Source organism: Nerophis lumbriciformis, linkage group LG28 (assembly GCF_033978685.3).
Source record: "Nerophis lumbriciformis linkage group LG28, RoL_Nlum_v2.1, whole genome shotgun sequence".
NCBI lineage: Eukaryota > Metazoa > Chordata > Actinopteri > Syngnathiformes > Syngnathidae > Nerophis > Nerophis lumbriciformis.
In genome coordinates, this window is record NC_084575.2 from 21,683,529 (window position 1) to 21,707,472 (window position 23,944).

The 23,944-nt window shown below is 39.3% G+C and overlaps 1 protein-coding gene across 3 annotated transcripts in view; it reads left to right on the forward strand.

The window, feature by feature from the left end:
* Nucleotides 1–23,944, forward strand: part of ndrg3a (ndrg family member 3a) — a 108,593-nt gene that overhangs the window by 81,767 nt on the left and 2,882 nt on the right. For 2 of the 3 annotated variants that reach the window (XM_061923868.2, XM_061923871.2), the window contains 9 exons: nt 4,237–4,323; nt 4,595–4,651; nt 9,759–9,862; nt 9,949–10,014; nt 10,124–10,175; nt 10,306–10,353; nt 17,799–17,834; nt 17,912–17,963; nt 22,930–22,968. In XM_061923868.2, coding sequence (XP_061779852.2) covers nt 4,237–4,323; nt 4,595–4,651; nt 9,759–9,862; nt 9,949–10,014; nt 10,124–10,175; nt 10,306–10,353; nt 17,799–17,834; nt 17,912–17,963; nt 22,930–22,968 — 541 coding nt within the window. The remainder of the gene's footprint in view (nt 1–4,236; nt 4,324–4,594; nt 4,652–9,758; nt 9,863–9,948; nt 10,015–10,123; nt 10,176–10,305; nt 10,354–17,798; nt 17,835–17,911; nt 17,964–22,929; nt 22,969–23,944) is intronic. The other variant, XM_061923870.2, reaches the window with a different exon arrangement.

Below are 23,944 nucleotides of genomic sequence, written 5' to 3' on the forward strand. Positions count from 1 at the left end.
GCATAATAATGTGTTAATTCCACGACTGTATATATCGGTATCAGTTGATATCGGAATTGGTAATTAAGAGTTGGACAATATCGGAACATCGGATATCGGCAAAAAAGCCATTATCGGACATCTCTAATAACCAAATGTGACCAATAAACAAGGACTACATTGATAACCAACTGTACAATTCAGTTGAATCCAAAGTGTTAAATAGTTGTCTATGTATAGTTCAGATAACGTCCAAAGTTTATATGAAAAGGTAAAAAAATAGGTTGATGGTGTTTGAGGAATATTTTCCACCTTTGTAGAATGTTCAGATATGTCTTATCTTCATGTTGGGAACACTCTGTTCTTTTCAAGGCCTAATAGAATGAATCCACCCTGTTTGTTTCTTCACTCATACACACACATAGCTTTCTTCCTAGTTTTGATGATGATAAGAGGTGCCAGGTATGTGATGTAGCAAAAGCATTTGTGTGTGTCAAAAACACACTAAGGTTAACTTTCAGTTTAGTTGCACTGAAGTGGTAGCAGAATGTACAAAAGCGCGCAAGCAGTGGGACCATCTTGGGACCGGGCTTTGTAGAGCTCTGTCTTCTCTCCTGCGCTAGTATTGTCTTTGTATTTGTACTTACCGTATTTTTCGGACTATAAGTCGCAGTTTTTTTCATAGTTTGGCCGGGCTTCACTGCGATTTATATATGTTTTTTTCTTTCTTTATTATGCATTTTTGGCAGGTGCAACTTATACTCCGGTGCGACTCATACTCCAAATAATACGGTACTCTATTTATAGATTAAATAGTTAAACATACATTTTAGTCTCCTCACTTTATTAAGTCGTTAGAACAAAAGAACCTGGGAGGACTTTGCCCTTTTAAAAAGGAAAGCCTGAACAATAGGTCCAACGAGGAAAGAAAAGTGTTCAATCGCAGTAAAGCAATTCAAAACTGCTATGCCACTTTGGCATTCATTAAAATTGTAAACAAAACAGAAACGGGCACAAAGTATGAAAAAAAACTAATATTTTTAGAAGCTATATGTTTAAGGAAAAGGTTAGGCTACAATATAAACTTAAAAAGTGCAGTTGTTTTAGAATTATGGCCATAAATCTGTCACTATGACGACATTTGAAGCAATGCTAAATTAATAATTAGCTCTGAAGGCTTTTGAATGGAGCAGGCCGCGATGCTGCTTAACCGACCTAGAATTCGTACAAAGGACATGGTGACCCACCGCTTAAATGGAAATTTAGCAGAGACTGAGTATAATTTTATCCATGAGTAAATTCAGTCCACCAAAGTAGACGATCAGTGACGATTAGCTACTGAAGCGACCATGATCATGTGGCCCCCACTTGTCGTTGTGGCCCTAAACAACCGCATAGAGTATTTATGCCAGGGGCCGGCCTACATACCGATATACTAAAGGCATACAAATGTTTTAAGTTCGATTTCTCAGTGAGGTTATATTTCTCCTCTTTTGTTGAGAAGATTTGTTGTACATTCTTGGGTAGTAGGTTATGGTTTGCTTTTTATGTAATTTTAGCTTTTTGCAAATGTACCAACTTATTACATTTCAATATTTTGGATTTAATAAACAAAGGGTTTGTATCTTCTCGATGGCCAACATTATAACTGACCTTTTTTGTAACGCAATTTGTGAATGTAGTGTACTTTTGTAATTATTTCCCCATGTTTCTACCCAATAACTTAGATATGGTAACACTAGTAAACAATGTGTAGTGATTTTTGGTCAAGAACATATTTAACTTTATTCATTATAGACATATTTCTTACCACATTATGTTGTATGTTTTTATGAGATTTCCAGTTCATTTTATTACACGCAAAAATTTGATTTCTGTTACCTTTTTTAATGTCTTCTTTGTCTTTTTGTATTTGTTTGACTTTCTCTCCTGCTTTCACCGAATAGCATTATTTGACTTTTACTGAGATTTAAAGATGGTCTGTTTTTGTCAAACTATCTCCTTCATGTGTTCATTTCTTCTAGTATTATTTGTATTAGCTTCTGTCTGTTCTCTCATGAACAAAATGTGTTTGTGTCATCTGCAAATAATGCTAACTTTAAGTTCTTTGTAACTTTACAAACATCTTTTATATAAAGATTAAATAATTTTTGTCCCAGTATTGATACGCCACAAAATATATTTAGCTCTGTTGAAATATTTTCTTTATGTAATAAATAATGCATCTCCAGGCCTCACATCTTGCTATGCTGGGTACCAAGCCACACATCATTCCTCCCAAACAGCGCACTGAGCCTATTTCCTTAACACTCTGTCTACCTGATGAATCACCTCATTGGTTTTCTGTTCTTTCTCCACACAAGAAGCATCAGCACTGAAATGAGTGTAATCTGTGATAATAACAGTGGAAAGAAGCAGAGCTTTGAAAAATGGTGTGAAGAAAATGGACGGTGATTCGAGTTAGAAACAACTGGTGTGAGCTTGAGGAAATGTAGCTTTTTGCACAACAGCTGCTCTTGTCTTGTTAAGAGTTAATGAAGGAAAATGTGTTCTGACGTTTATTTGCATTAACTGACTTGGAAGAAAGAGTTTCCCCGCAGTAGATTTATCGCAGCTGTAGCAGCACAGCGTTTATATTGTATTGAGCTTTTTGCAGCATTTGAAATGCAGCAAATGGAGAGTCTTATTGACTTAGGGCAATTCCTTCCCTACTTTGCACTGCTTATAGTTGCACTGTGGTTTTGGTATTTTTTGCAATGAAGCTTATACATTGCATTCCAAAGTACATACCATGTTGTTTATCTTTTAAATATACTCTCAACAATTTGTTTTAGCATTTATGAATTAGGTTGTAGAATTCTGGAAAGTGGAAACTTTCTCATGTGATTTATTGGGTTGTTTATCGCCCTCCATTTATTTCGAACATGCATACAGTACATCACATATTTCCAATTTCTCATTACAACATGTCCAAAAAGGAGTAGGAAGAAGCAGAGTTTATTTAATCCTACCCCTTTTTCATTTCATGGAAATTTCTCACAAGTGGTTGTTCACATAATGACATGAATAAGACTATAATTTTTCAATAAGGTTCTTCAAGATGTACATCAAGATTCTTTTTCCTTTTGTAAGCACTGTTAGTTTCAACCTTTTCTTAAACTGGGTCATATTAGTACATTGTTTGACTTTTCTGCTTAATCCATTCCATAATTTAGTTCCACATACTGATATACTAAAGTGTTGTACGTGCATACAAATGTTTTAAGTTAGATATTTCTTATATTTGTTAGGTTTCGTTTTTTTTTAGAAGAATTGTTGTTCATTCTTGAGTAGCAGGTTATAGTTTGCTTTGTGCATAATTTCAGCTGTTTGGAAATGCACCAAACCATTGAATTTCATTATTTTTGATTCCATAAAGGGTTTGAAATGTGTCTATAATTAACATAGTGTATTTTCCTTACCGACACAATTAGTGAATTAAGCGTACCTTTGTAATTTCCCCATATTTCTACAAAATAACTCAGATATGGTAACACTAGCAAGCTGTAGAGAATATGAAGTGATTTGTGGTCCAGAATATTTTCTTTATTCATTACTAAGCTATTTCTTGCCACCTTATGTTGTGTGTGTGTGTATATATATATATATATATATTTTTTATTTTTTATTTTTTTTTTGCACGCTTGTGAAGCCACACCCCTTGCATGGACTGTGTGTGTGTCAGCAAAGTCTCTGGCACACCACAATAGTAAACATACTGTATTATGATAAAATAAGTACCTCTTTTACTGTGTCAATAACACTGAATACTTTCTAAAGCCATTACACCTGCAAAAAAATGGTCAAATGTGCATATATTCGAAATTTTTTAAATTCTACTTCATGTATTGCAAATGTCCTTCTTACATGTTGTCTTATTTTACTTAAGTTCTTGCTATATTGGCCTCATTTCTTATGTTAGCTGTTTTTTGCACCAACACACCAGGACAAATTATTTGTATGTGTAAATACATGGCAATAAAAACGATTCTGATTCTGATTCTTTTGCAAAAAAAAAATTCCTTACATCATTCTGACCTTTTATCATTGATGTGCTTCTTTTTAAAAAGCCATAACTGCCTTTGTTCAGACTCAACAGCACTCCTAGTGATGCTCGTTTCACAACCGCACTCAAATGACTAAATCACATCCTCGCACGTCAAATTGTAGTGCTCCACTCTCACCATCAGCTCTAATAGGACTTCTGCCCTTTTACAGCTGAACAATCCCACGCTGGTGGAAGGCCTGGTGCTCATCAATGTCGACCCGTGTGCCGAAGGCTGGATCGACTGGGCAGCTTCAAAAGTCAGTATGACTCTGGTACCCTTTGCATCATTTGAATGATTTACCTGACATCCTCTGTGCTCGCCTCTCTTTGCACATCATTGTATATTACTGCTACTTTTTATTCATGTTAGATTCACGAGTCCATGATTGAAAAGCTAAATGTTTATGTCGTGTATCCGCCAGAAGCCGTGATTCTGGATGCTGTTCCCTGTCACATTTTTTTTTAAACTGTCTTATCAAATTATCATTTTATCTTTACTGATTGCAAGTCTTTTTTCCTTGTCCACAGCTGTCTGGATGGACCAGTAACCTGGTGGATATTATCATGGCTCATCATTTTAGCTCTGTAAGTTTAGGCTGCTTTATTTACTGTATGACCTCATTTATCATGACTTAGCAAGTGGTGGTTGGCTTTTTCCGTAACTGCCTTTCAAACTACTCGTTTAATTCATTTAGTTCAAACTAGAGGATGTCATAACTGTTTTTCGCCGTTTATTTTACAAAGATTACCCAAAGATAGTCTTGCACGCTTGTGGAGGTGTCCTGCATGTCTGCATCTCTGCTCTCTGGGCGAATACTTTGGCTTTTGTGACCGCTTGTATTTGATTAGCAAGTAAAATGCATTATGCAAAAAAAATTCCTATTTTTACTTTTAATGCGTACCGTGCGAGAATTCGGTGCACATAAGTACCGAATCGAATACATTTACCTTTACACTCATAGATATAGCTAAATATGATGTAGCAATCATTATAAGTGAAGTGCCTATATGTGTGTGTATGTAAGTATTAACAGCGCTTAATTTTTTCCACATTTAGTTATGTTACAGCCTAATTCCATAATGAAATAAATTCCTTTTGTTCTTAAGATTTTACAGACAATACCCCATAATGACACGGTGAACTTTTTTTAATTTTATTTTGTAAATATATCAAAAATAAAAACCTTATAAATCACATGTACATAAGTATTCACAGCTTTTGCTCTATACTTTGTTGATGCACATTTGGCAGCAATTGCAGCATCGTCTTTTTGAAGACGATACCGCAAGCTGGCCACACCTATCTTTAGCAGTTTCGCCCATTCCTCTTTGCAGCAACTCTCAAGCGCCATCAAGTTGGATGGGAAGCGTTTTTTTAAATGCAGGATGTCGCTGTACATTGCTGTATTCATCTTAGTCTAGTCAGGGAGGTGACCAAGAACCTGATGGTCACTCTGTCAGAGCTACAGCATTCCTCTGTGGAGAGAGAGAAGAACCTTCCAGAAGGACAACCATCTCTGCAGCAATCCACCAATCAGGCCTGTATGGTAGAGTTGCCAGACGGAAGCCAATTCTGAGTAAAATGTTTGCCAAAATGCACCTGAAAGATTCTCAGACCATTAGAAACAAACTTCTCTGGTCTGATTAGACCAACATTTAACTCTTTGGCGTGAATGCCAGGCGTCATGTTTGGAGATAACCAGGTACCGCTAATCACCAGGCCTATACCATCCATACAGTGAAGCATGGTGGTGGCAGCATCGTGCTGTGGGGGTGTTTTTCAGCTGCAGGAACTACGAGACTTGTCAGAGTAGAGGGAAAGATGAGTGCAGCTATATACAGAGACATCCTAAATAAAAAACAAAAACAATTTCCATCCAACCTAATTGAGCTTGAGAGGTGCTGCAAAGAGAAATGGGCGAAACTGCCCAAAGATATGTGAGCCAAGCTTGTGGCATCCTATTCCAAAAGACTTGAGGCTGTAATTGCTGCCAAATGAGCATCAACACAGCATTGAGCAATGGCTGTGAATGTACATGTGAATTAAAAAAAAAAAATGTTTTTATAAATTTGCACCTTGTATTTTTTATTTTACTTTTCACATTGTCATTATAGGGTATTGTGTGTAATAATAATAATAATAATAGATGTGGCGACTTGTCCAGGGTGTACCCCACCTTCCGCCCGATTGTAGCTGAGATAGGCTCCAGCGCCCCCCGCGACCCCAAAGGGAATAAGCGGTAGAATATGGATGGATGCATGGATGTAAAAAAACACTTTACATTGAGTAAACAACCTCAAAGTGCTACAGTGTATTAAAAAAATAAAATAAAAAGATAATAAAAAATAAATAAAAATAAAAACTAGAACATCCAAATAGCTAGAACTAGTATGCATACATCTAAAAAAAGGCTTTTTTAAAAAGAAGGGTTTTTAAGCCTTTTTTAAAAGCATCCACAGTCTGTGGTGCCCTCAGGTGGTCAGGGAGAGCGTTCCACAGACTGGGAGCAGCGGAGCAGAAAGCCCGGTCTCCCATTGTTCGTAGCTTTGTCCTCGGAGGTTGGAGGAGGTTAGCCTGTCCGGAGCGGAGGTATCATATGGAGGATTTGGGGATGAGTAGTTCTTTGAGGTAGAGGGGGGCATTTCCATAGAGGCACTCGTGGGTTAGTAGGGAGACTTTGTATTCAATCCTGAGTGTATAATTATTTTCAGACAAAAATGTATCTATTCCCTTTTGGAATGAGGCTCTAACATAAGAAAATGTGGGAAAAAGTGAAGCGCTGTGAAACCTATATACATATTTTACCTGTGAAAAGTTATTCTGTGACCTTGTTTCAACTGTATGGCCTATTTTACAGCACAATGTGCGGGCATTCTTGGTGTCATTGTTTCCGAGCCGTTTACAAAATGCCTTGGCACTTTGCCCCTACTAGCTTAAATGATGATTATTTTAATCGACATTTAATACCTTTCACCGTGGTCTTGATCAGAGGTCTTCAACAGGGGGTCCTCAGCCAACACACTGTGACATAGTTGAATGTGAATGAATAATATCATGAATTATTATATAATAATGAAATAATTATATTGTTATATTCATCAATCAATCAATCAATCAATGTTTATTTATATAGCCCTAAATCACAAGTGTCTCAAAGGGCTGCACAAGCCACAACGACATCCTCAGTACAAAGCCCACATAAGGGCAAGGAAAAACTCACCCCAGTGGGACGTCGATGTGAATGACTATGAGAAACCTTGGAGAGGACCGCATATGTGGGTAACCCCCCCCCCCTCCAGAGGAGACCGAATGCAATGGATGATATTCATCATAGCATTTAAGATAGCTAGCAATTAGCACTCTTGTTGTCAGCTGGCGATCAGCGCTCTAGTTGTCAGCTAACGATCAGCGCTCTAGTTGTCAGCTAACGATTGGCGCACGAGACAAGTTGGCAGCTAACGATCAGCGCGCTAGTTGTCAGCTAGCGTTTCGCGCTGTAATTGCCAGCTAGCTATTAGTGCTTTAGTTGCCATCTAGCGATGAGCTTTTTCTGTTGTCGGATAGCGATTAACGCCCTAGTCGTCAGCTAGCAATTGGCGCTGTAGTTGTCCGCTTGTAATCAAGACACGAGTTGCCAGCTAGTGATTAGTGTGTTAGTTGCCAGCTGGCGATTAGAGCGTTTGTTGTCAGATAGCTATTAGCGGCACAATACTGCTATTTGAGTAACGTTAGTATTGCACAATAACAAGGTATCTTTAGGACCAGTTTGATGTAAAATGCAATCATAATTTAATGTGATATATATATATATGGGTATATATATATATATATATATATATAAGTAGGGGGTCCCCGCTCCTTCAGGACCCCTGGTCTAGATAATACGTATTGGATAAACTTTGGTAAATTTTATACCACAGTCCCATTTTTAACCCTTGTGTGATGTTCGGGTCTGTGGGACCCGTTTTCATTTTTTCATTAAAAAGAAAAATGATACAATTAATTATTTTTTCAAACTGAGTCTCAATGACTTTGGCTCATTTTCTGTGAAGAACATATATCAGAAATTTAATGACCACACACCATACACCCCCCCCCCCCCCCCCCCCCCCCCCCCCCCGCCCCCCCCTTACACATTTCTATTACATATAAGATGTCCGGGTCCACTGGAAATTGATGTTCTGTTTAACCCGCACACACACACACACACACACACACACACACACACACACACACACACACACACACACACACACACACACACACACACACACACACACACACACACAGAGCAGGCCTAGACAGGAGGAGGACAGAGTGTAGGTACACAGAACATCAGAGGGTCAAATGTGCGAGAAAATGAGAGCAGACAGTGTTGACAAACAATGTTGCAACCTTGTGTGGGAACCGCAGGTGCAGAAACACAAAAGAAGAATCCCTGTGGGATGCAGAAACTGGCAGAGAAATTTTCCTTGCAACGTTCATATTGTTGTTACTCAGCCAGCATTTGTGGGTCTGATGGACCCGATGCATTTTGTGGCTTTTAATGCCACAAAAAAGTGTTTGATTGTGAGACATTAAAAGCCACAAAATGCAACGGGTCCATCAGACCCACAAACGCTAGCTGAGTAACAACAATATGAACATTACACAAGGGTTAAGCCGTTTTTTTTCTTTCTTGCCTGTCTGCAAGCTGTGCGATTCTGGAGACGTTCCCAGATTGCAAATGAAACCACGCCGTACCCTCTCCGAAAGTATCAGAATTTATCTTTTAAACAAAAACACTGTTAAAATATTGAAGTTGTCACCGCAATTTTTTCCCCAGATACTGTCAAAGATACACTTTGTAAACATTATATAGATTCACCCGGTCACAACATTAGGTACACCTGCACACTCTCCAATTGATTCGGAGTGTATAAAAAAGCTGTTTTTACCAGCATATATGTCACTGCATGTCGCACGTTGCCGTTATTATGCGTGTGCTAAGATCAGATGAAAAAAATACTTTATATAACCTTTTTTTTGTGTTTTCACATAGCATGACTCAGGGGGGGAGGACTGCCGCCTCCCTCTGGCTGAGATCTTGGTCTAATGTCTAAATAAGTGCTTCCACCTCACGGTGACGTCACGACTTAGCCAGACTGCAAAACCCCGCGAACACAAGCATCCAAAACTGCGTGCAAGCTCACGCCATAATGCATGAACCTTAAGATCTGAGGCTTTGGCATAGTTTAACACGAGTATCCCTTCCAACATTGTAACCTTTTATAAGTCAGAAAAGACACAATTCATCATAGGTCTGTCGTATCTAGCCTTCATATCTGTAGTTACATCTGTAGTAGCGAGAGTGTTTAAATGCTCGCTAAATATAGCAACAAATGTGTTACTTGGCAACACCAATCCCTCCTGCTACGTCTACTTATTCACTAGCAAAACGGCTGCATATGAGTTGTCATAAGGCTGAGTTACTTAACAGGTAGTACCAAATCCTCTATCGGTGGGCCACCACAGATTAATAAACTTATTGAAAACCCTGATTAAGGTTGGGTTTTTTTTACCTTTGACTTACTTTATTGCATTTTCCTGTATAGTTTTACTAATTAGTCTCTCCCCGTCCTCATTACTGGAATATCAGCTTGATGATAACTGTCACATGTGCAATATTGCAATAATGTTTTCCGTTCATAGGATGAGCTCACTGAGAACCAGGAGCTGACCCAGACTTACCGTTTACATATCGCCCAGGACATCAACCAGGACAACTTGGCCCTCTTCTGTGGCTCGTACCAATAGTATGATTCCACATATTACTTTAGTTTCACACAAGTTTGTTTTTTATGTAGAGTAACTCATTTTCCTTTTTGTACTCTTGCAACAGTCGCCAGGACCTAGACATTGAGCGGCCAGTCGTTGGTTTGAATGAGGACACTGTAAAAACGCTCACGTAAGCTTTTCAAATATTCAACCATTAAGCCATGTGATTATAGTCACTATATATTCATCTATATTTTTATCGTCAGTTCTCAATAATATGGCACTTTTGTCCCGTCCAGCTGCCCTGCTTTGCTTGTGGTTGGCGATACATCGCCTGCTGTGGACGCTGTGGTAAGTTACACACCAGCCATCTTACTGTGGTTACCTAGCAAGCTTTGAGAAGGCTCTGACAAAGAATAGGAGCAGCTCTTTATTATTCAAATGATTATTTGAGTTGAATACGGTCTAATTGCTGTTTCAGGTGGAGTGCAATTCCAGGTTAAATCCAACAAAGACGACCCTGCTAAAGGTGAATGCTTATTATGTGTCATTACATGTTTTTGTATGATAAGAACTTGCTTTTTGATTGGCGATTCAGCGGAACCACTAAAGCTGAACCAAATGTTCCCATAATTAAGCCATTCCATTGACAGGCCTTTATTTTGGGAAGTGCAAATAACCTTAGAACAGGGGTCGGCAACCCGCGGCTCCGGAGCCGCATGCGGCTCTTTGATCACTCTGATGCAGCTCAGCTGCATACTTACCGCCCCTCCTGATTTTCCTGGGAGACCTCCGGATGCCTCTCCCAGAAATTTCCCAGGGCAAATATTCTCAGATTTTCACCCTAAAAATTATTATAAGGGCGTGCCGTGATGTTACAACATTTAACACCCTCTACAACCTGTACAAACAGTGTGCCAGCTCAACCACATGTAGTATGCAACTGCTGCTTGCACAAGCAGGTGACAGCAAGGCATACTTGGTCAACAGCCACACAGGTTACATTGACGGTGGCCGTATAAAACAACTTTAACACTCTTACTAATAATGCGCCACACTGTGAACCAAAACCAAACAAGAATGACAAACACATTTTGAGAGAACATCTGCACTTTAACACAACATAACACAACAGAACAAATACCCAGAATGTAGCCTTAACTCTTCCGGGCTACATTATACACCCCCCCTCCTCCGTGCTTCGGTTGAGGTGGGCGGGGTTTAGTGGTAGGGGGGGGTGTATAATGTAGCCCGGAAGAGTTAGGGCTGCAAAGGATTCTGGGTATTTGTTCTGTTGTGTTTATGTTGTGTTAAGGTGCGGATGTTCTCCCGAAATGTGTTTGTCATTCTTGTTTGATGTGGGTTCACAGTGTGGCGCATTATTAGTAAGAGTGTTAAAGTTGTTTTATACGCCACCGTCAGTGTGACCTGTATGGCTGTTAAGCAAGTATGCCTTGCTGTCACTTGTGTGAGTTAGCAGAAGCCTCATACTTCCTGTGGATGGACCGGCATGCTGTTTGTACAGGTTGTAGAGGATGTTAAACGCCGTGCCATCACGGCACGCTCGAGAGAATAGTTGACCTGGAATTATTCGCAGTCTCCCGGAAAAATCAGGAGGGTTGTCAAGTATGACGCTGTCAAGCGCCAATCATATAAAACTCGCGGGCCGCAGTAACATTACATTTTCATATTAAGGTGCGGGCCGCGTGTCTGAGACCCTTGGTTTATACATAGCACAAAGCAAGAAAAAAAACTTTGTATGCAGTGTTATTTCATTTTAAATTTCAACAGAATTTTGTAGCACCCATTGTCTTCTTTAATTTGGGAAACTGGTCAAAATGGCTCTTTGAGTGGTAAAGGTTGCCGACCCCTGCCTTAGAATATAAATTAACTTGAGAAAATACCCCAATATTTTGACACAATGCAATTTTAATGTCAGAATGTCTTTTATTTTTAAGTTTTACTTTAAGGCACGTCATTTATTTGCTCGCACTGTTTTTGTTTTTGTTTTTTTTAATTAAATCAACATAAAAAACACAAGATACACTTACAATTAGTGCACCAACCCCCCAAAAAAAAACCCTCCCTCCCCCTTTTACACTCATACACAAAAGGGTTGTTTCTGTCTGTTATTAATATTCTGGTTCCTACAATATAGAACAATACAGTCTGCAAGGGATACAGTCCGTGAAGCACACATGATTGTGTGTGCTGCTGGTCCACTAACATTTTCATTAAGTACCGTATTTTTCGGAGTATAAGTCGCTCCGGAGTATAAGTCGCACAGGCCGAAAATGCATAATAAAGAAGGAAAAAAACATATATAAGTCGCACTGGAGTATAAGTCGCATTTTTTGGGGAAATGTATTTGATAAAACCCAACACCAAGAATAGACATTTGAAAGGCAATTTAAAGTAAATAAAGAATAGTGAACAACAGGCTGAATAAGTGTACGTTATATGAGAACTGAGAACTGAAAACGTGCCTGGTATGTTAACGTAACATATTATGGTAAGAGTCATTCAAATAACTATAACATATAGAACATGCTATACGTTTACCAAACAATCTGTCACTCCTAATCGCTAAATCCGATGAAATCTTATACGTCTAGTCTCTTACGTGAATGAGCTAAATAATATTATTTGATATTTTACGGTAATGTGTTAATAATTTCACACACAAGTCGCTCCTGAGTATAAGTTGCACCCCCGGCCAAACTATGAAAAAAAACTACGACTTATAGTCCGAAAAATACGGTACTATTTTTTATGTAATTATTTTTATATTGTTTTACTTTCTTTTTTATTCAAGAAAATGTTTTTTATTTATTTATCTTATTTAATTTTTTTTTTTAAAAAGGGACCTTATCTTCACCAGACCAGGTTGTCAATGAAATTCAATTGTTTAAAGGGTTCTTAAAACCAGGTCCAGTCCAGATTATGTCCAGTAGAGATGCGCGGATAGGCAATTATTTCATCCGCAACCGCATCAGAAAGTCGTCAACCATCCGCAATCCACCCGATCTAACATTTGATCAGAACCGCATCCGCCCGCCATCCGCCCGCACCCGCCCGTTGTTATATATCTAATATAGACGATGCAAGGCATTAGTGAGGTTATAAAGCTTTTGCCTGTTAAAGAAAAGAGACTGATCCAATGCAGCATTCGCGTGCCACGCTGTCACGACCCAGACGCACACCAGTGCGCAATCATATGGGAGCCGCGCTGAGCGCACCTCCAAGCGCGTCTCGCTGCCGGCGACGGCCGGGTATGGGCCTGACGCTCCAGCGCCATCCATTTTCAGGGCTAGTTGATTCGGCAGGTGGGTTGTTACACACTCCTTAGCGGGTTCCAACTTCCATGGCCACCGTCCTAGCTGCTGTCTATATCAACCAGGGTGAGCCCCACCCCTTTCGTGAGCGCACTGCGCGCGGAGTGACCCCTGTTACGCGCCCCCGGCAACAGGGGTGGCGGGCAGGTAAGCTGCGCGGGTGGAGCGCGCGGAGTGACCCCTGTTACGAGCCCCCGGCCACGGGGGTGGCGGGCAGGTAATCTGCTTATCTGCTGCGCGTAACGCCGGCCGCGGCGAAGGCGGACGAGGCGGGGTGTCGGTGCGGTGGGCGCGGTGGTGACCCTGGACGTGCGTCGGGCCCTTCTCGCGGATCGCCTCAGCTACGGCTCCCGGTGGGGCCCTCTCGGGGGAAGGGGCCTCGGTCCCGGACCCCGGCGAGGCGTCGGGGGCCTTCTCCGCTCCGTAAAAGTGTCCATCTCTTTTTTTTTTTTCTTCTGTTGTGGCATATGCTGCAGGTGCCTGCTCGTTTTTCGTATGTGGGTAACAACATTTAACTATGTATATATATTTCCGAATTGGTTTAACTGCCACCCGCCTGAATCTATTTAAAATCTAATTTTTTTAAATTTCAATCGCCCGACCCGACCCGACCCGACCCGACCCGCTGATAAAATCTAATTTTTTTAAATTTCATCCGCCCGATTCGCGGATAATCCGCGGACTCCGCGGTTGTGCCCGCAAACCGCGCATCTCTAATGTCCAGGTCGGGCTCAGCAACACACACCTTCATTTATGTACACTGAAAATTAGGGAACACAACAACAAATTGCATATAATCTATAAACAAAATTACATTTTCAAAATAAGCATTTACTGTATGTACAGTCCAGATTATGTCGAGGTCGGACTAAGCAACACACACCTTCATTTATGTACACTCAAATTAGGGAACACAACAACAGATTGCATATAATCTATAAACAAAATTACATTTTCAAAATAAGCATTTGAGGACTTCCCATCTTTTTTTTATGTTTTTTGGCGTCATTATCGGTTTCAACCATATAACTTTCTAAAGTTAAAAAATACTGAATAAATGTTTTAAAGAAAGTATATACAGTCAAGTTGGCGTGTATTTTGAGGCAAACTTTGCGAGCGAGCACACAAGTCTTCTCACTCATTGACCTGATCACTACACTGACCGTGTAGCATTTAGCGCCATTAACGTGGTTAATGTAAAGGAGCACTTGGTGGAAAAACAAATTGCGCTATTAATTTGCGTTTTTAAAATGATTTATGCAATAATTTTTTTGTGATTAATAGCATGCGTTAACTTTGACAGCCCTGATTTAAAGTAACATTCAGCATTAACTGCCAAACAAGTATACATTTTTTTAAACTCTGTTTAAAGTAGAATTAGCATTCCTAATTCATAAAGACTTAAAAACAAAACAAAAAAGATAAAAAAATGGTGTTCATTGTTAAAGGAGAACTGCACTTTTTTGGAATGTTGCTTATAATTCACAATCAAGAAACAAGAACACATGTCTTTTTTTTAATGCATTCTAATTAATAAATAAATGTCCACTTACAATGGAGCCAATGGGAGCCATGACGTCATTGCTTCTATTGCGTTTATTCTGAGAAGACATATGGACGCACTTCGCACTTCGCTGCGGTACACAACAAAACAACTTGTAAACCCCGTGGCTAGATTTTCTTTGGCAAAAATACAACTGACTTGAAGCGCCATCTGCAGACTAACCATCGGGACATCTCCGTAGGCCGAAGTTAATATTTTAAATGACTCTTACTGTATCGGATTACTGTTACTATTAAAGATGTAGAGGAGGAGCAAGACTGACTACTATACCACATGTCCGAAAAAAATACTTAATAAATACTTACTTAAATATTAAGTAATCATGTATCATGTCAGTACTAAATACTGACATGATAAAATGTACACATTACATTTTAATGATGGAACAGAAGATAATTACAATGTTATTGAACATAATAAATAAAATATGATTTGTCTAAGTTATGCACTCCAAATTGGCAACAGTTCATGTATCCGTTTTTGTCAGGTTCAAACACTGATGACATCTATTAAACAGACAAAGAAGCAAGGAATTAAACAGAGACAGAATTCAATTTAGCTCAATTGAGGAGAAACGTTTGGGCTGTACTCTTGTAGTCTCCCACTACGCTCTGACGAAAGATTGTACTCTTTTATTTGGACTTTCCCTGATTACATGGCGACAGCTGTTTCTAAAGGAAGGGGGTCGTAAACAGCTGCTGCCTTTGGTCACAAAACAGTTCAAAGAAAAGTTGCCTGGAGGGGAGTCAGGCCCTGCTTCCTCTCCGCTTTGTAGATCTCGGGTCAAGACAAAATCTTCCTGTGGATTACAATACATCAAAGAAACCAACACCTTCATGTCGCTTCCCATCCTACACCGTGGAGTTTTACAAGCCTTTTGCTTGGTAAGATCAAAGACAGCTTTTGTCTGCTCGCCGGGAACTCATTGAAACACAAAGTTTTGTGATAACTTAGATACAATTATCTGACAATTTTTGTGTATGTTAATAATGTAACACTGTATTATAGCACTTCTCAATACATTCTTAATATTATGGTTTGAGCGTCAAATACATGTTTATGTTCAATTTCTATTATTTCCTGTTAAATAAATACTATTATTTAATACAAGTGCGCATAATTTCATTTTACACTCCACTCAGAGCAAGTGAACCCGGTGTACCCCGCCATGCACCCAACTTTACCCAGCTCGTTTGTTTAATAAAATGGCGGACGATCTACTCCGTCGTGTCCTACACTTTATTGAATCCACCTTTGGAAAATTAACTGGTAACATTTCTGAGGCTTCAATTAGTCTCTTAGTGTGAGTCTCTTAGTGTGAATTAATTCTGAAATAATGTGATGCACCATATTTAGATGTATTCAAATGCATCTGTATATGCCAAGTTATGCAGTGTTGATTTATTACATTGTGCAGTAAGTGTAATAACCTTAATAAAGGTTGACAACTTCAAAGATGCTTTATCCTTTACACTTTATATTTTAGTCAACAAAATGTACTGTAATTTCAGTTGACTAAAACTATATCAATTTAGATGATTAAAATATGGCTAAAACTAAATAAAAACTGCTGTCAAAATTAACACTGCATATTACATGTTATCATGAATGTGTCTGTTACTAAATTACATATACTGTATATATACAGCGTGTATATAAAACTTTGATGGAGGTGTTTTGATTGTTTGTTTTTTTTTATAGGTAGAATAGAGTGACTTTCATTGGCTCCATTGTAAACTGACTTTTGCTTGCATGTTAGAATGCATAAAACAAAGAAAAACATGTCTTCTTGTCTGACATAAGAGTTGAGAATGACAGGCAAAATTCCAAAAATAGTGCAGCTCCCCTTTAACTTTAACGATAGGTGACAGAGGGAGGTGCATTCATATTAAACACAGTTCAGCTTTCCTTTCATTGTTATTGTTACTTAGACATTTTTTACTGAACAGCCAGGAGACATCATCACAATTATCAAAATTTTTGTTTCTATTCTTGTGCCATTAGTCTAATTAATATGCTCACTGATATGAAGTCACATCTTGCTTTAATTATTGTGTCTTCACCATCATCGCAGATTTGTCATTTCTTTTTAGCATTTTCTCCAAAAGTTTTGTCTTAAATTACCGGTAAGCTTTTTTTAAGTACAAAATGGACAAATTACCTACAAATATTTATACTACTGTAGTATTAGCCACAACCAATCAGAGCATGCTGTTCAGTATCGTGGCCACTAATTACCGTAAAAGAGTGTAAAAGTCACGAAAAGGTGTTATTTCATATATCTAGAGCAGGGGTGTCCAAACTTTTTCCACAAAGGGCCGCACACTGACGAGTCAAAGCATGCGGCGGTCGTTTCGATATTTTATTTTGTAAAAAAAAAAATCTAAAACTGACATAAATTTACAGACAAAACAATATGTCTGCTTCGTATTAATTATTAGTATTAAAAATAGCTACCATATTTGCTTATTATGCTTACATTTTTACTGTTCTTTTTTTGTCTGATTTTATTTCGACAATATGCCGCGGGCCAAAAAAACTTAAGATGCGGGCCACACTTTGGACATCCCTGATCTAGAGGGTTCCCATATATATTTTTAATGTATTTAGAAGGTAGTAAACAAATTTTAGTGTCTTGCTATGAAAATATATACATTTTAATCAACGATTCCTACTTTGCGAAAATTAATTTATCACGGTCAGGTCCGTAGTCAATTAGCAGCGATAAACTAAGGATTACCGTATTACTGAATTTAGACATTCCATAAGGAACTATACATTTGAGTACCGTATTTTTCGGACTATAAGTCGCAGTTTTTTTTCATATTTTATAAAAGTTGCTTAATGTTTGTTTCCTTCTTTATTATGCATTTTCGGCAGGTGCGACTTATACTCCGGTGCGACTTATACTCCGAAAAATACGGTACTTTTACAGGTTTTGACAATGGTGATGCAAACAGAACTGAATAGAGTCAAACTGGGATGCTTATAACACCGCATTAGTTCATTAATTTTTGACAGTTCTGACTAATTGACCGTTGCACTTTGGAGATTTAATTGTTGTTGTTTCTCCAGATGGCTGATTGTGGAGGCTTGCCCCAGGTTGTGCAGGTGGGTCCTTCTGCCCATGGACACATACACATCCATTCATTTAAACTTATACGTTCTCTAACTTTATCTCCTGACAGCCAGGGAAACTTGCTGAGGCCTTCAAGTACTTTGTGCAGGGCATGGGCTACAGTAAGTAATCATCTCTTTTCCTGCACTGTATGTACTTACTAGTTACCGACCAGTTCAAACTAGAAAAATAACAATGTTTCTTTACGGCGATGATGCATTTGTGGTCTGTGCAATTCCTGTTGACGTGTGTGTGATGTCTTATTAACTGTTGCAGTTCATGAAACAGAAGGGAGTTTTTTTTTTCTGTCCGCTTGTTCACAAACAACGGTAGATGCTAATGTGGTTTTCCTCTCTGCTCTCCGCAGTGTTTGGTAGCACTGCTATCTCTCTGTAGGTGAGGTGTGAGTTTTAGTGTGGTTGAAATGACATGTCTCTGTCTCTCATTGCAGTGCAATGTTAAACAGGCCTCCATGTGTTACATGCAGTTCATCAAAAAAACTACCAAAAATGACATTCAGAATGAACCAAGTAGCTTTGTTGAAGCTCCGCCTTTAAGATGAGATCACTCAGAACACAGTTGGAGATCAATCTACAACCTTGGTAGTAATTTGTGGCTAATATTGCGTACATACATTTATTATAATCAAATGTTACAAGCACAATGATTAATGCTGTTTCCATGTAGTGAATTAGTGGATTTCTCAAATTATTTGGCACGAAATAAGCTTTCTACAACTCAATCTGATCGTGTTAGGCTTTTTAAAGATCTGCTTATGGAAGCCAGTTCTCTCTGGCATGTACCGTAGTGAGTTATCTGTGCGCCAATTTCTGTGGGGGACTAAGAGCCCGTCTTTAATACATTATTCATACGTGAAGAAGAACAAGCTGCAGGGTGTGATGACTCTTTATACCAACAAGCATACAAAGTAAAGATAAAGAAGATGAAATAAGTCAATGCTTTTTAATTATATGATCAAATAAAAACTCCTGTGGAGAGACCTATTGGATAGCACACTTATACACAGCCTTATTCTGACAAAATTGATACAGAGTAAAACTGGTGTGTGTGTTTTGTTAGTCAGTAGAAACTAAGGCTGTCTGTAACTAAAGATTTTTATAGTAGAATCTGATTCCTAAGCTTTTGCCCCAACTGGTAAGAGCTCATTAGTGACTTTTTCCACCTCAAAAAAATGCTGAACCACAGTTAGTGAGGTCCTCGGCTCTGGCGCAGCACGAAGAGGACATCAAACTTGACTAAAGAGAGGAAGTAAAAGTCGTAACAAAGTTCCCATATGTGAACCTGCGGAAGAATCATTACCTTTTTTTATTAAGAGAGCTACACCTCCAGGGAGAGGTGTAGCCCGCGTCTTGTCCAAATTTTCGGCAAGTTTCACCGTGGTCGAAGGCGTTATTCAATACCGTCACCAATATAAAAACAACATCACTATTAGTAAAATATTCTTGTGTTCAGACAAATAGATTTGATATAATAAGAGATGTGGGAGGCCAAAACACGGCTGCTGATTTTGGAGAAGAGACGTTACACCACGAAGCAAAGAAAGGCTGAAATGACAGACAAAATATTTCTCTTACTCTATAAAAACTAGAATACCATCCATCCATTTTCTACCGCTTTCTTCTAATTTTAAAGGAAGACATGATGATGAATGCACTCAACTTATCCTCCCAGCAGGTATTACATCGCCTGCCTCCGCTTAATATCAGTCGATTTGACTGCGAGGTTGATGGTCGGATTAAGACTCCTTCGAAACGAATTGTTGACTATTTGATGACATCCATAGTAGAATCAATAATAAATACCGATAGATCAAATTCATTCAATCTCATTCATTCAAGTCATCCCATAAGCAACATTCATTCATCTGAGTGATGTAAGAATTGAACGCCAATATACCGGTACAACTTAATTTACATGTCGGGGCGGCATGGCGTAGTGGGTAGAGCAACCGTGCCAGAAACCTGAGGGTTGCAGGTTCGCTCCCCACCTCTTACCATCCAAAAATCGCTGCCGTTGTGTCCTTGGGCGGGACACTTCACCCTTTGCCTCCGGTGCCACTCACACCGGTGAATTGAATGAAGAATGACAGGTGGTGGTCAGAGGGGCCGTTGGCGCAAATTGCAGCCACGCTTCTGTCAGTCTACCCCAGGGCAGCTGTGGCTATGAAAGTAGCTTACCACCACCAGGTGTGAACGAATGATGGGTTCTACATGTAAAGCGACTTTGGGTACTTAGAAAAGCGCTATATAAATCCCAGTTATTATTATTATTATTATTATTAATTTACATGTAAACCATCAATTAAAATAATTCACTCCATAGTTTATCAATGGTCAAAGCAATTTACCACAATAGTGACCTTTTTCTATATCCCTGATAATAATAATAACCACAAGTGTCATTTGAACCAGAGGTCTTCCAAAGGGGGTCCGTGACACCCAGAGGGTCTGCAGAAGTATTGCAGGGGGTAGTCAAATTTTTGGTTGATTAGACTTTTCCAAAAATGTTTTTTTATATTTATTTGCCATTGTTTCCACAAATGTAATTTTGAACAAAATCATTAATAAATAATTATATTATTGAATCCATGTTGGCGTTTAAAATAGCTTACGGTTAGCGCTTTCGTTACCTGCTAGTAATTGCCACATATCATTGGCAAGCTGCCAGCTGGTGATTAGCACACCTGTCGCCGGCTAACGATGAACGCACCAGGTGTCAGCTAGCGATAAGTGTGCTAGTTGTCAGGTAGCGATTAGCGTGACAGATGCCAGCTAGCGATTAGCGCACCGATTGTCAGCTACCTATTAGCGCACTATTTGTTAGCGAGCAATTAGCATGCTAGTTGGCAGCTAGTTTTTATTGGTGTTATACTACAGTATATAATTTGAATATTTTAGTATTGCACAATAACAATGTGCCTATAGAACCAGTTTAATTTAAAACATTATTTTATAGAGGATATACAAGTAGTGGGTCCCCCGCTCCATCTCTCCATCAGTTTGAGGTTCCGTGACTTGGAAAACGCAAAAGACCCCTGATATAAACACATTAAAACCTTACCAACAGAACCAAAAAGTAGTGAAAAGTTGTAGTTATCAGTTATATCCAAAGCTTGATAGCAATTAGCGCTAGCTTATTAGCATGTAGCATTTTCTTCCTTCCTTACAGTTTTACTTAGCTAAACAAGCTGAAATGACCACAATCGCCCCCTTGTGTACGACCAACAGTCGCATTAGAGATAGAGCATGGAAACAATAACTTCACATGAAGGTGGGAGAATAGAAGAAACTGAATTATTTGAGAAATCAGGCTAATTTTGTGCATGGAAACGTATGTTATTGTGGTTTAGAGTACTGCACCATACATGCTGAATAGAGTGCAAATGAGAGACACCTCTTCAGCACTTGGATTAGATTTCAACACGGTGCGAGTGTAGCAAATGTACATAATTAAATGGCATGTGAGAAAGCTTATGCTAAAGAGCTCCCTGTGAATAAATTCATTCCAAAACTGCTTTCATGAAGGCGAGCGTGTGCACGTGGGAAGCTGTTCATGATCCTCTCTAGTTCAGTTTGCAATGTGCAATAGCAGCATTAAAACATTGAAATCGTCCACAGTGATCATCCCTGTTCGACCTTGAAAAAGACTAAAACCCTGCCCTATCTTGACACCCTTGTGTGGTGTTCGGTTCTGTGGGACCCGTTTTCATTTTTTATTAAAAGAAAAATTATACAATTAATTAATTTTTCAAACTGAGACTCACTGGCTTTGGCTCATTTTCTGTGAAGAACATATACCAGAATACATATTTAATGAACACACATCATACACATTTCTATTACATATAAGATGACCGGGTCCACTGGACCCGGGGCTAATGGAAGTGTGGAAATTGATGTTCTGTGTACCACACGCACCCACCCACACCCACACCCACACACACACACACACACACACACAGCAGGCCTAGACAGGAGGAGGACAGAGTGTAGGTACACAGAACATCAGAGGGTCAAATGTGCGAGAAAATGAGAGCAGACAGTGTTGACAAACAATGTTGCAACCTTGTGTTGGAACCGCAGGTACAGAAACACAAAAGAAGAATCCCTGTGGGATGCAGAAACTGGCAGAAAAATGTCCATGCAATGTTCATATTGTTGTTACTCAGCCAGTGTTTGTGGGTCTGATGGACCCGTTGCATTTTGTGGCTTTTAATGCCTCACAATCAAACACTTTCATGTTAAAATACTGAACAGATGTTTATTGGGATAAGGTAAACATCATATTGTTTTCGCATATTGTTGTTACTCATCCAGTGTTTGTGGGTCTGATGGACCCGTTGCATTTTGTGGCTTTTAATGCCTCACAATCAAACACTTTCATGTTAAAATACTGAACAGATGTTTATTGGGATAAGGTAAACATCTGTTCAGTATTTTAACATAAAAGTGTTTGACTGTGAGGCATTAAAAGCCACAAAATGCAACGGGTCCATCAGACCCACAGACGCTGGCTGAGTAACAACAATATGAACATTACACAAGGGTTAATGCAATTTTTGTAAATTTGAGATCTGACCACATGATGCCACTGTAAACACATGGAGGTATGTTAAAACCAGGTGTGAACTTGTGACATTCTGTCATTCAGGACAAAATATGTCCCCCCCCATCCCCCCCGACCGTGAGAGGCACCCTTTGGCGCTTTGCTTTAAAGGCCATCGGGTCCTCCTGTTGAGCAAATGCCACCGAAGGATTAGCCGAGATTAAAAAGAGCGTTTTCCATGCAGGGAAAGTGTAAAAAAATAAATCTCAGCACACCTCAGCATGGTTCTGAAAGCTGCTTTTCCCCTCATTAGCACAATGCCACTGTGTGCGTTGCACAAAAAAAGTGTAGGAGTAAGTCAAAAAAACGTGTAATGTGTGTCGCCATGTGGCCCGTATCTAAAAACCTCCACTGATGGTGTCCAATACAATCAGTGTCAGGAATGTGCTGAGGTGGACTAAAACAAGGAAAGCTTTTCAACCTTTCTTCCTCTTTCTTCCCTTCTTGAATCATTGCCTACAGTTCCGTATGTCCTTCTCAGTCACCTGAGCAACGAATCAGGTACCAGGGCCTTAAGAAGCTGCCCGACGACCACGCTTTGAAGCCATATGGCCTCTCGAACACCCCCACGGTGGATGAATGTCATGCAGAATGTATGCAGAAATTCTGTATATAACACCGTTTGCTCTGTATGATTTATACAGGATGATTTCTGCCATACTTTGACACACATTCATCCGACTGTAGGAGACTAGTTGAGCTCCTTTTTAGCATGTGGTTTTTTTTTCCTTTTGTTTTTGCATGAACTGAAGGTGGTGTTCTTTGATTGCAAAGGCTTTTATTTTGTTATTGTAATACTTGGACACGCATAACTTTCTGTTACACCTCAATTTTCTATTTACTTTCCCCATAGTGGACAATTGTTTGCATGTTTAGTACAGCACTTATACATCAGTGCTATTTAGGGGTGTAACGGTACTTGTATTCGGATTCTGATTTTCAGTACAGAAGAAGTGTGTCATGCATTTACCGTCATTTCGAAGCTATAGAACACAACTAAATATAAGCAACATTAACCTAAATTGTATTTTGCGCATATATTTGCTGCACAAGTCTATAAGCCACAGGTACACGTTGCAACGTGAAATATTTACACAGGCTTTTGTGTTTAGACGAGTCATTGAGTGTAGACTTTGTCATTCTCCACCTTTTCGTGGCCCGTTACTGGTGGTGGATTTCGATTCCGTGCGACGGCTGTTTACTTTTTCGATGGTCGGGTCGATAGTCTTCGGTTTTGGGGCTGTGTCTTGTGCATTTTATCTTGTCTTCTCCAAGATGAGGGAGAGTCCATAAGACAGAGTGATTGTATGAGTGCGTTTGATTTTATGTGAACAATGTCATTGGTCCAACCACCGTGACTCGTTTGGCAATTTCATCGGTCTGATGTGATAAGGCTAAATTTATTGGCCCCATGTCAAGTTTATGAACTCGAAAAAAATACAAGTATAATGCGCAGCGTTCAAAGTGTGGGAAAAAA